Genomic DNA, 12,521 nt, shown 5'->3' with positions numbered 1-12,521 from the left:
TTTACAACAGTGGTAATGAGCTGGGCCAAAGGGGGAAAGGACAGGACTGAGCCAGGCTGGCTTGACCACATTTGCCTTTCTTGTCAGCCACCATGCGTAGAAGCAGGGGCTTAAGGACACACCAAGCACATAGTCAGATTCAAAGTCATATATGAAATAGCCTATTTCCTCTGCCTCCACCTTTCTCCCTGCTCAAAATGAATGAAGTCCTAGATGTAGGTAATATTAGGAAGTAAGCAAATAAGTTAAGAGGTCCTCTAAGAAAGTGTCTCTTTGTTCACAGTATTATATAATAAAATCCTTGTTTCACTAAAACCAATTATTGAAAATTCTGATAAAAACTAGTTACTAGATTAAAATATCCAATTATTATTTAATTACCAATGATCAAAGCAGAGTTTCTCAGATAGAAACTATTCTCTAACCAAGCATAAGAAACTTACAGATGAGAAAATACCTATTAGTATGGGGGAGGGAATGCCATTTTCTGAGACTTTAAAATGAATGAGTTGACAGCTTTTAGAGGAGAAAAGGGCTGGGATGGTGGATGAAAAAGATGAAGGGATTAAGCAAAGGAAACAAAACTCATAGGCACAGACAACACTATGATGATCACAGGAGGGAAAGGGGGTGGGGGAGGTAGGAGAGGGGAAGGGACAGTAAATGGTGAGAGAAGGAGACTTGACTTGGGACGGTGAACACACAGTGCAACATACACATGATATATATAGAATGGTACACCTGAAACCTATATAATTTTATTAGTCAATGTCACCCCAAGAAAGCCAATTCAAAGAACTGAATGAATAACACAGGCTCTGCTAGCATTTACTTTATGGAGCCCAATTCCATTGGCAGCTCGGAAATGCACAACCCGATGCGTAAGTGTTTGTTGCAAAAGGGAATACCAGGGTCCCTTCGTGATTGGGTTGTTCGAGGTGATCTGACTTATATAAGCACCAGTTACTATGACAAAGAGTCAATTTATTACCCTTTTTTTTTTATCATGTACAGTTTTAGAAGAAAGCTGAACATTTTTATCCCAAAGGAAGGATAATGTAGGAACGTGATGTCTGGAATGGCCAGTGGAGGAGTTATTTTGGGATGATAGTCCTCTTAGACCTACAATTGCCCTGAGTCCCTGGAAGCTCGCCTTAAGCTCCACAGCCCATACACACCCATTTTGGTACCCATGTAAAGGCTGTGAGCCTATCAGCTTTGACCTCAATCCCATGAGAAGAGTAACCAATGCTGAGCATGCATGTCTTACGCATGTATTATCACAAATACTTCACAAAAGTGTTAGTGTTTAAGCCCTACCAGCCTCAAGCAGTGAACAATACTTCTTAAAGTAAAAAGCTAGGAACTAAGCATGTATCAAGCAAGCTTGATACACCTCCACTTGCTATTACCTCTTCTATAGGAAAGACTTCATTGCCGAGGGGGTTGTTCTTTTCCTTGGTTTCTTGGCAATGAGAATGCATAGGCTCAGAATGAAAGAGAAAGGGAAACAGCACAAGGTAATAGCGTTCCTTTCTCCTCCCTTTAGTTGGTTTGGTTGGGCTGGAAGGAAAAGGGTTTGTAGGGTAATCGTATAACTGACTGATGAAATGGACACCCTATTGAAAGTAAAAGAGACACTGATAATTATTCTAGAAAAGAGGTAACAGCAAGATGTGATGTTATAGTAACTTTGAGTGATTAAGTACTGGCAGAGTTCATCAGCACTTTAAAAAAAAAGAGGAAGGAAGGGAAAGAGAGAGAGACAGAAGCATCAACTCATTGTTCCACGTAATTGTGCACCCATTGATTGCTTCTCAGCGGTGCATTGACTGAGGATCAAACTGGCAACCTTAGGCTTGACCTTGGGATTGAGACTGCAACTCCAGCCTCTAGCCTGCGACTCCATAATCACAGAGCTGGCAACCTCAGGCTAGAACCGGCGACCTCCGTACTCTGGGTTGACGCTCTGTCCACTGCACCACCAGCAGTCAGGCATGGATTTTTAAATTAAAACTTGTACTAGAGGATGGAAGTAAGCTAAAAAAAAACTTGCCCATGATTACTAGCAATGGGGAGAACCAATCTATAGTGAAAAATAGGGCCATAAATTTATAACTTCTTTCTAACCCTCAGTTATACTTTAGTTAAAGTCAGAGTAGTTCAGCAATACAACTATTCATAAGCCATACCAAAATGCAAATTCAAGTGAAATATGCATCGTGAGGTTGCAAACCAGGAGATCTGGGTTGTCATTCTTGATGCTCCCAATTTTATGATCCTGTGCGAGGCAGTTCATCTAACTGTATGTGCCTTAGTTTTCTCATTTGAGAATGATGATAACAAAGATCTCTCGAGCACCAAGTTTGTGCTGTGTACCATATTAAGTGCTTTCCAAACATTCTGATGTAACTCTCACAACACCCTTATGAAGAGGGTACCATTATTAACACCACTTTATAGATAAAGGCATTGATGCTCAGAGAGGTTATGTGTGTTTTGCTATAGCACATAGCTAGCAAGTGGTGGAAGGGAGTTCAAACAAGGCTATTTGACTCAAGAAGCACACTCTTTTTTTTTTTTTTTTTTTTGTATTTTTCTGAAGCTGGAAACGGGGAGAGACAGTCAGACAGACTCCCGCATGCGCCCGACCGGGATCCACCCGGCACGCCCACCAGGGGCGACGCTCTGCCCACCAGGGGGCGATGCTCTGCCCCTCCGGGGCGTCACTCTGCCACGACCAGAGCCACTCCAGCACCTGGGGCAGAGGCCAAGGAGCCATCCCCAGCGCCCGGGCCATCTTTGCTCCAATGGAGCCTCGGCTGCGGGAGGGGAAGGAGGGAGCAGGGGTGGAGAAGCAAATGGGCGCCTCCCCTGTGTGCCCTGGCCGGGAATCGAACCCGGGTCCCCCGCACACCAGGCCGACGCTCTACCGCTGAGCCAACCGGCCAGGGCAAGAAGCATACTCTTAACTGCTGTGACCTTGTGGCTTTAGACTACTCAGTCTTTTGTTTTCCTCCAGAGCTAAAATTTTATGATTCTGAATAATTTTTATTATTAAATAATGTTTAGAAAGAAACTCGGTAGAAGACAGGTACGAATCTTTACTAAGTGCCTCTGGACCACATTGTACCAAGTGTTTAATCTATGTGAATGTATTTCTTCTTACAAAAGACACGTGATGCACATGTTAAAGCAGAGATGGGTGCCAGACCATCAAAGACTTGTTATTTCTTCACATACTATAGAGTAGTTGCAGAGAACACTGCCCAGCTAGGACCTTATTTTCTATACTTCATACCTGCCTCCAGAATTAAGCATGGACATGTGACTAGTTCTTAAGGACTGTGATCAGTAGTGATGTGGCCAAGTGGTGAAGAAGCTGTGTGCTTTCACCAGCGTCTTTCCTTTATGTAAGTTGAGAGAATAGAGACTAGAGGAGGGCAGAGCTAAAGATGGAAGGACTCTGGGTCCCTGAATGAGACCAAGAGAGAAGGGAAGGTCCCCGAGGAGGGACATCCCATCAGACTGCGATGAGAGAGAAATAAGCTTCTATTGTGTTAAGTGACTGAGAATTTGGAAACTTAACTGCTACAACAGCTTGCATTATTCTAACCATAACAGATGCCATAATTCTTATTTATTAATCAAGAAAAGGAAGCTCAGTTGAGATAAGTAACTAGCTCAAAGTCGGACAAAATTTCAACAGTGATATTGTTGGAGGTGGGAAGCATACCAGGCCAAAGGAAAACAAATTCGGCAAGTGCTTCCACTAGCTCACATGAGACAAGAAGGGTAGGGTGGGATCAGGGCTCACATATTCTGAAACGAAAGAAGGAAGCAACAGTGACCAAGGGTTTAAACTTGGAAAGCATGAATGGAGATCATACACAGGATTTGTAAATGGTCCCTTTCTTTTGCTCACGTATATTTCACCCCTCACTGTGCCACACTGTCCTTAAAAAACATATATAAACAGAATTTGATCACCAATCATGACAAACTGCAAGCCAAGACATGTGCGTTGAAGAACTGAGACTGTGCTTGCAGAACTGACGCTGTTATATGAGCTTCTGCAAACTCAGCAGAACCGACCCAGGAGAGCACCCCACTCTCGAGTCAACAAAACTTCCCTCCAGCAAGAGGTGGGCAGAAGTGACTGCATAACTGACTCTTCCAAGTTTGCAAAGATTATTCTGGAGTAGAATACAGGGCAGAAGCTACAGAAGTTTCCAATTCATAAATAATAAATATATAGCAAAGAGTATCAGAACTAGGACAATAATATTAGTCAAATTCTCTGAATGTTTTCTAAAGACAGAATTGTTTCCACTCTAGAAGAGTCTGGGGTTATCCCAAGATCTCAGGAAGATCAGTGCATTGGGTTAAACAACTCTAATGCACTGTGTTTCTCAGAGAGTTCCATATCTCTGATTAAAGAATAGACAAAGAAGAAAACAGCGATGTGATGAACAATGGGAAATGAGAGCTGCAGGCTTAGGTTAAGGTGGGGTACACGAAATGGTCTAACCGTTAGGTATATGTTTAAACCCCATTAAATGAAGACACATAGGTTTAAAAGGGGGGATATAATCTAGTATTATGTTCAGGGGACTCTGGATTCAATACTCATCTAATTCTAGGTCAAATATATCTATGTTATGTGAACAAAATATTCCCCACACAAATTATGGCCTTTAATTTGTCAAGTGAAAAAAAGGCAGTCATCTCTGAGTTCTCCATCTCATTGGTTATGAGATGCAATCTTATTTGTAACAGAAATGTTGGAAATTATTTAAATATATTTTAAATTGACACTAAATAGTCCTTGCTTATAAATCCTTAAAATAAGCTTTAAAATAATGACTCTAATATGCTGATTTGAGGACAGTGCTAGGACGGAGCTATTAGTAGAAAGACCCAATTTAAAAGAAACATGGGGTGGGGAACACACAATACAATATACAGATGATATATTGCAGAATTTTTCCACTTATATTTGAATAAAACTGGGATTTCCTTAAAAAAAATACAGGGGAGAAGATTATAAAATAATAATAAAAAAACCAAAATGATTGAAAACCCAAGGCAAGCATGGAAATCTAGGAATATTATGATGAAACTACTGTTATGTTAGTGACAGGATAATTCGCATATGTCCACTTGCTAATTTTAATTCCCATGATAAGGTACACTGTTCGATGATTGGATTTTTATGAGATAAAGTCCTCTCTCCATGAAGAGCTGGCATAGTCTCCACGCACTACTCTTTCTATGGGATTCCTATCAAAATTGCAACAATGGTGTGGAGGGCTTAAGAAAAAAAGGAAAAAACTCATGGACACAGAAAACAGTGTGGTGATTGCCAGGGAAGGGGAGGACGTAGGGAAGAGTATAGGGGGAATAAGTGGTGATAGATGGAGACTTGACTTGGGGTGGTAAATGTACAATATAGTGTACAGATGATGTGTTTATAGATTTGTGCACTTGAAACCTATATAATTTTGTTAATCACTGTCACCCCCAATGCATTCAATAAAAAGGAAAAAAATTGCAACAATGGCAAAGGTTATTCAAATCTTCCCCAGAAAGGGGCAGAAACAGTACTATAAAGTCATAGAAGATGGACCTTCATAAGATTTCTTTCTAAGGCTGATATGAGGAAAATCCAATCAGATATTATCTCTCTTGTGCTCGGGTACTATATCAAAATGAGAAGGGAAGTGTGATTGGATCCCAGCAATGTCTGGGACCATCAAGATGTATGAGAAAGAACTAGTCTAGTTATAGCTAGAATATAAGAGTTTCGGTCAACAGTTTTAAGAGACATTTAAGAAAGTTAATATAAATATTGATGACTAAAATGCACATATAAGTTAATATGGAAAATCTGTGAGAGATTGGGGAGATGTTGATCTAAAAATGGTGGAAAAAAATAAGCATTCTTTATCACAGAACCATAGGCTTATATATAAGAAAGCTGATGGACCATTAATGACTAGAAATCTAGTTTTAGAATTTCTGAAAAAAAGATCTAAAATGGTGCTGGCTCTTGCAAAATGGTTCAATGAGGAGGAAAAATATTACCCAGAGACATGGTTAATTCAAAGTTTTATATTCACACCAACTGGTAAACGTGGTGGTTTTAATTTATCACCAAACACTGTGCAAGGAAAACAAACCTGACATAATTGAATTAGAACCCTGTTAGCATAGAAAGGATCAAGGTCACAAAAGTGCTAAAGAAAAGCATTAAATGTTTCAATATCACCATAGGTGATGAATCAGAGTTGGGTCACCATTTTTCTGTTTGCATCTGACATCACCTACAGAATTTCAAGGACTCTGAGCCCAATGCAGTACATGATATCTTGCTGCCTGGAAAACAGTCATCAGTTGTTACCACGAACCCACCTGAAAGGTGGGTATATAAATAAATAGAAGAGTCTTAAACCATGAAATAGCTTTTCTCATCATCCTGGGGCTACAAGGAAGCTTATTTAAATTTAGATGGAATGTCCTTGTTCTTCAAATATTAAGTTTCCTCATGTCCTAAGACAACTTGTAGTTTTTTAAACTGTGAATCATGACCCATGACTCAACAGTCTTGAAATAATGTCAGTGGGTTTAAAATCAGCCTTTTAAAAGAATGCAAAAATATGGAATAGAATAAAAATATCAGAAATTATAGCACATAGTGTTGAAACTTAAAACACCTGTTAGTATGTATATGAGACTGTGTGTTTGAGGATCACAATATAACATGTGGGTAGTTGAGGGATGGAAAAGGTCCCTTTGTCCCTAAATCTCTTTTCTTCAGTTACATTGAAGTGACTGGGAAACTACAATAAAAAATAGATTTCTCTTTATCACAAATATCTTGAAGACTTCAAAAACATCTAATTCAATTAGGTTGCTTCTGGGAGAAAGAAAATCTTAAGTTTCATAGTGCAGGCTGATGTGACTCCTCTGTGAGCAGAGGGCAAATGCATGAAACACGAGGTAGGCACTTCTGTGTGAGGAGAGGCAGCTGAAAGAGTAGATGGCAAGACCATGATACCATCCCAGGATCTCACACAGTTAACCTGCATCCTCTCTGCTAGCATCAATCGATGATCCCCACACAGGCTACTCCAGCGCTTTTGGCTACTGTGAAAATCAATACGAAGAACCGTGAATGTATCCTTTATGGCTCTTCAGTTTGTACTGATCAGGACTTTCACAGACACCATGAATTTCATAAGAATTCATAGTCCGTCTACCCAGTGGAAAGGATCTCAAAAAATATTTAGACCAGTGATCCTTAAACCTCATTATATATCAGAATCACTGGGGTGTCTTAAAAAGATAAAGATGCCTGGGCCATACACTCAGAGATTGGTTTCAGTTGGTCAACGAATGGGGCCCAAGCAGTTTTATTTTTATTCTATTATTTTTTAATTATTATTTTTAATTGATTTTATTGGGATAATACTGGTTAATGTCATTACACAGGTATCAGGTGCCTAATTCTATAACACATCTCTGTGTACTGTATTCCAGGCACTTTAAATAAACATCTCAGTTGATTCTACTGTGGAGTTGGGTTTAAGAACCAAGCAAGCCCCACCACGCATATGATACTTGAATCACCCATATGGTTTTTGTTATATCCTGAACAAGTGTTTTGTTCTATTGTTAAATAGCTATAATTTTAATGATGTTTTGACTCAAATTGAGCAGAAATCTGTCTTCTTTCATAATCAACCCCTTAGTCATTTTCTTCTACTTTGCCCTTCCAGTTTCCTCCAAACCATATGGATGGATGACTGGTCAACTACTGCCATATGTCAACTCTTCATATCCACACACACAAGAAAATACAACACAACTATAGATGATAGTAATAGTAATACTTATTAAATATCTGTGGCCAGTTATATTATTGTTGTGGTTGTTATCATTACTACAACTAGGGAACAAAGCAAAGAAAACTGTTAACAGCAGAATTACCAAAGCAACTTTGCCAAGACAAATTGCAAGAACACACTACTTTACAAGGTTGTCCAGTACATGGTATGTATTGACAATATGGGAAAATACAATGTTCCCGTGTTTCACCTATATTTTACCTCCTATAGAGTCTAATAGATGAGTGAGCAACCAATGCAAGGTAGGTGTCACAGAAGTGTTTTAAATGAGTCTTGGCAAATAGCCTCTTTGTTCGTATTTAAAACAAAACTATTCTGTGTTATGGAAAGACTCTTCTTTGACATTCAAAAGCTCCTCCATAGAGTTGAAAATGAATCTGCAATAATATCTCTTCTTAAAATAAGATTGAATGCAAATATGTAAAGTTCAGTCCTCATAGAAGAAACAAAAGGAAAAGGTAAATGGGGAAAAATAACTTCTGGGAATACACTTCCATCTCTGTCTCTGCCCCGCTGATGAACTGTAACTTCCTGTGACTCAGCTTGTCTACCATAAAGCCATGGAACTCTACCATACATCAGGAGCTGTCTACTCGGATTAAAATTATGCATTCTCAGGCTTGGTCTCATGACTAGACTCCTGTGAACTCTTTATAAAGGATTATTATTTATCCTGTAGATCATGTTACACTGAATTACAAATTAAGCCCAATTTATCTGGACTCTAAACTAAACAACAATAAAAATGACGATAGCACAGTCTAATTTGTGTTGCTGGTATTGAAGGTATACTTGGTAAAGTGCCTAAATCTTCCATGTTTGTATTGTTTCCTCTTATTGCCAAAATCAGTAAATTAAATAATATTATGAATTACCTGAGCTTTATATTAGCTACAATTTAATAATTGTTAAAATTAATTGGAAACATCACCTGTAACTGTTAACTATCTTGCTTAAATGTATAGAGCAGCGATTTTCAGCCAGTGTGCTGAAGACTTTTTAAAACATGCAATACCTGGCTCTTTAGTCAGGGACATTGACCTCTTTTCCTTCAGATTGTCAAATAAAAAAATGACAACAGCCAACACAACAACAGCCATCCAGTGTGAATGAATTAAAATTATACCTTTTTTTTTGTCAGATCAGCAAAAAACTATTTATTATTATTTTTTTTGATGTGCCACAGAATTTAGTAATTAGCTTATATGTGCCATGAGATAAAAAAAATAAAATAAAATAAAAGGTTGAAAATCAGTGGCATAGACAAAAGTGAAACAGCATAATCTAACAATCCGGAGTTTCAAAGCGTTGCTAACCTTCCCCTGCGGCTCCGCAGAGCCCAAAAGCCATACCTTCGACTAAGGACGTGAGGAGGGTGACGTTGGCGGCTTTCCGCCTCCCTGCGGGCAGGTTCAGGCCAAGCCTGTCCAGCTTCTCTCTCAGGCAGCGGCCCCCGTTCTTGGACTTGGCTCTGTTGGAAAACAAACAAAAACTAGGTTCTGAAAGTTCCCATTCTGAGGAACAAGATGAGAAGTCTTGACCCCTTGCGGAATTCAACATCTGACAGAAGACGTAAGGGCCGAGAATGAAGGAGTGCTTTTAGTGCCAGAAAACAACTTGATCTTACCTTCTCAAAATGCCTCCCAAGAGTGAGGCATTGAGGCATTCGGGCGGGGAGAGGCGCCTCTTCACCTCAGCGATGGTCACCTTGTATTTGGAAGTAGAGCTGAGAAGGGACAGACGGCCAGGGACAGAGCAGAACAAGTCCGTGGGGTTGACCACACAGGTAGCACCTTGGGAAGAAAGCGTATGTTGTATGTTGAGGACAGTGAGAGGAGGTAGCTGCGAGAAAGACAGTATCTCAGGATCTGGAGACGCAGGGCAAGACTCTCCTTACACATCCATTAGCTGAATCATCTCAGAAAGCTGCTCTGAAGATGTCCTTTCCAATACCACTCAAAGTTTTTGTCTTTCGAATATCATACAGGAAATGTTTATGAGAGATTATTTTAATTTTTGTGAAAATTAGCATCCTGTGGCGTGTTGGTGGATCCGTCAGTGTTAATTTTTACATTATCCACACCAAGAAACGCTTCAATTAATTAAAACCTCCTAACTCCACCAATTAGCTATACAAAATGTAGGCATTATTTATCCATGGCTGGCTGTATATATGCACACACACTATAGGCACCAGAGTGACTTGGTTGCCAGGCGCTACAAAGAATCACTTGCCCACTGCGGGAAACTTCACACCCATGTAGGTGGATGGTAGGTCAAATCCCTGCACCCTACATCAGCCCTCAGGACTAGCACACACAGTCAAACACACACATGAGTTAGAATGTAGTAACAGTAACACATTAAACGTTGGTGGCCAATAATGTTATTGTTATTGTCATTACTACTATTAGAAAATAAAGCAAAGGTAACTGTAATAGCCGAATCACCAAAGAAATTTTGTCCCTGGAGCAGACGTCTCTTGTCTCCAAAGTGCAGAAAACCCTCCGAGCTTGGCTCTCCTCCACAAACAACAGAGGACACTCCTTAACCCCACGCAGCTGACATTGACTGGAGGACCCCAGATGATCATCGTCGGGGAGAGTGTCCTGCTGCTCAGTCCTCCCTTACTGCAAAATTCCCGAGCCAGTATCCACACTGCTAACATGATGGCTGCATAGCCCCTAGATCTAAGGCCACTCTCTGCACCCCTACCCCCACCCCACAACCTACAAGCAATCTGAGGAAAGAGCCTTTGAGATTCAGTGGCAAGGTCAAATTCAAAATTTGCCTTTCTGAGCACCCTTTTGAGGTTTTTAGTCAACGGCTATCTCAAGACCCAGCTCCAGAAAAAAAGTAAAGTTCTATGAGGAAAAAGGAAAATAAAAGTAGGCAGAGGAAGAAGATGGTCAGGAGAGTGTTACCCCAAATCTTTTTACTCCAAGGGTGGCAGGCCCTCAACTGGCATCTTCTAGGAGTTTGTTAGAAATGCGAAATCTCAGGCCTAAGCTCAGCCCTTCTAAGTCAGATACTGCATTTTCAAAGACCATCAGGGGGTTTATGTGTGCACTGAAGTTTGAGAAGCACTGGTCTAGGGCTCCACGCTGGCTCCCACATAGCCCCTGCCCTGCTTTACTAAGCAGCTCAGAAAGAATGCTTGGTGGGTGGAGTCTCTGGCATTCAGATTCTGGGCACAGTGGCTAAGCAAGGTGGGAGGATGTTTGAAAGGGAAACAGGCTTTTGACCCTGGGTGGAGAGAACAAGCTAACCTTGCCCTGCTCTTAGAGTGCGTCTACCCCTGCACTTTCTGGAATCCCTCCTGGCTGTCTTACACTCGTCTGAATATCCCCTGAGAGTGCTGGGACCACCGTCTCCTCTCTAAGCATTCTTAGCTGGTGATCACCCTGCATGGGCCTCAAAGACAGAAGAGAAGGTATTGGGAACAGCGGAGGAGCTATCCTTCTCTAGGCTGGAAGACACGTCCTGTACACTCGGCAACATTGCCAGTGCTAGTACCTGGAAACCTGTCCTCAGTTAAAAATCTAAGAGGCCATCATTTCAATTGTCAAACTGAAATCCTTTCCCAGGTATTAAACTTGTCGCCAACACCATGTAAAACCATGCAAAGGCCTTCCTCGGGAGCTAGAAATACAAATTAGCCCATGCTTCCCCATTTGGCATTCTCAGAGAGAATTTTAAAATAAATAATAATACAATAATCCTCCCTTTATGCACAAGGGAGATGTCCTAAGACCCTCTGTGGAAGCCTGAAACCACAGATAGTACTAAACTGTCCTTATACATAGCATGTTTTTTCCCTATATACTCACACACTTTATTGCTTCTCTGTGACATACGCAGATTGCCAGCATCACTACTCTTGCACTTCTGGAGCCACTGTTAATTAAAATAAGGGTTACCTGAACACAAGCTGTGACAGTCAATCTGATTGTCGAGGCAACTAAGTGACTAATGGGCAGATAGCCTATGTCGCAGGATACACTGCAGAAAGGAGTGATTCATGTCCGGGGCAGGAATGAGTGGGATGGCACAAGATTTCATCATACTGCTGAGAACGACATGCACTTTAAAATTTATGAATTGTTTATTTCTGGAATTTTCCATTTAATATTTTCAGACTGCAGTAGACCTTGGGTAATTTAAACTATGGAAAATAAAATTGTGGATAAGGGGAAATTATGACAACAATAATAATATATTTTCCCTTATTTCTGGGCTCAAAAATATTATACTTTTCTTTATGCTCTTACTTTGTACCTATAGATACAAAATGCATTTTAAAAAATCAACTTGCAAGTCACTTCTCAAAAGTTGAGATAGGGCCTGGCCAGTTAACTCAGTAGAGTGTCATCCCAAAATGCCAAGGTTGTGGGTTCAATGCCTGGTCAGGGCACATACAGGAAGTAACCAATGAATGCACAACTAAATAGAACAACAAATAAATACTTCCTTTTCTCTCTGTCTCTCTCCCTCCTCTTAAAAAAAAAAGTTGAGATAAACAGGAAAGTAAGCTAGATATCGGTAAATCTGGGTTTTAGTCTCATAGTGCGAGAATTGTGAACCTGATAACTTTAGGAGTAGGTCATTGTG

At 40.4% G+C, this 12,521-nt stretch overlaps 1 protein-coding gene across 1 annotated transcript in view; it reads right to left on the bottom strand.

Annotated features, from left to right (window-relative positions):
• TFAP2D (transcription factor AP-2 delta) overlaps window positions 1–12,521 on the bottom strand; it is a 60,685-nt gene that overhangs the window by 35,779 nt on the left and 12,385 nt on the right. The window contains exons 4-5 of the mRNA XM_066252971.1: window positions 9,538–9,703; window positions 9,263–9,381 (exon numbers count right to left, since the gene is read on the bottom strand). Coding sequence (XP_066109068.1) covers window positions 9,263–9,381; window positions 9,538–9,703 — 285 coding nt within the window. The remainder of the gene's footprint in view (window positions 1–9,262; window positions 9,382–9,537; window positions 9,704–12,521) is intronic.

Source organism: Saccopteryx bilineata, chromosome 1 (genome assembly GCF_036850765.1).
Source record: "Saccopteryx bilineata isolate mSacBil1 chromosome 1, mSacBil1_pri_phased_curated, whole genome shotgun sequence".
In the NCBI taxonomy this organism is placed as follows: Eukaryota; Metazoa; Chordata; class Mammalia; order Chiroptera; family Emballonuridae; genus Saccopteryx; species Saccopteryx bilineata.
This window is presented reverse-complemented; position numbering and strand designations above follow the sequence as displayed.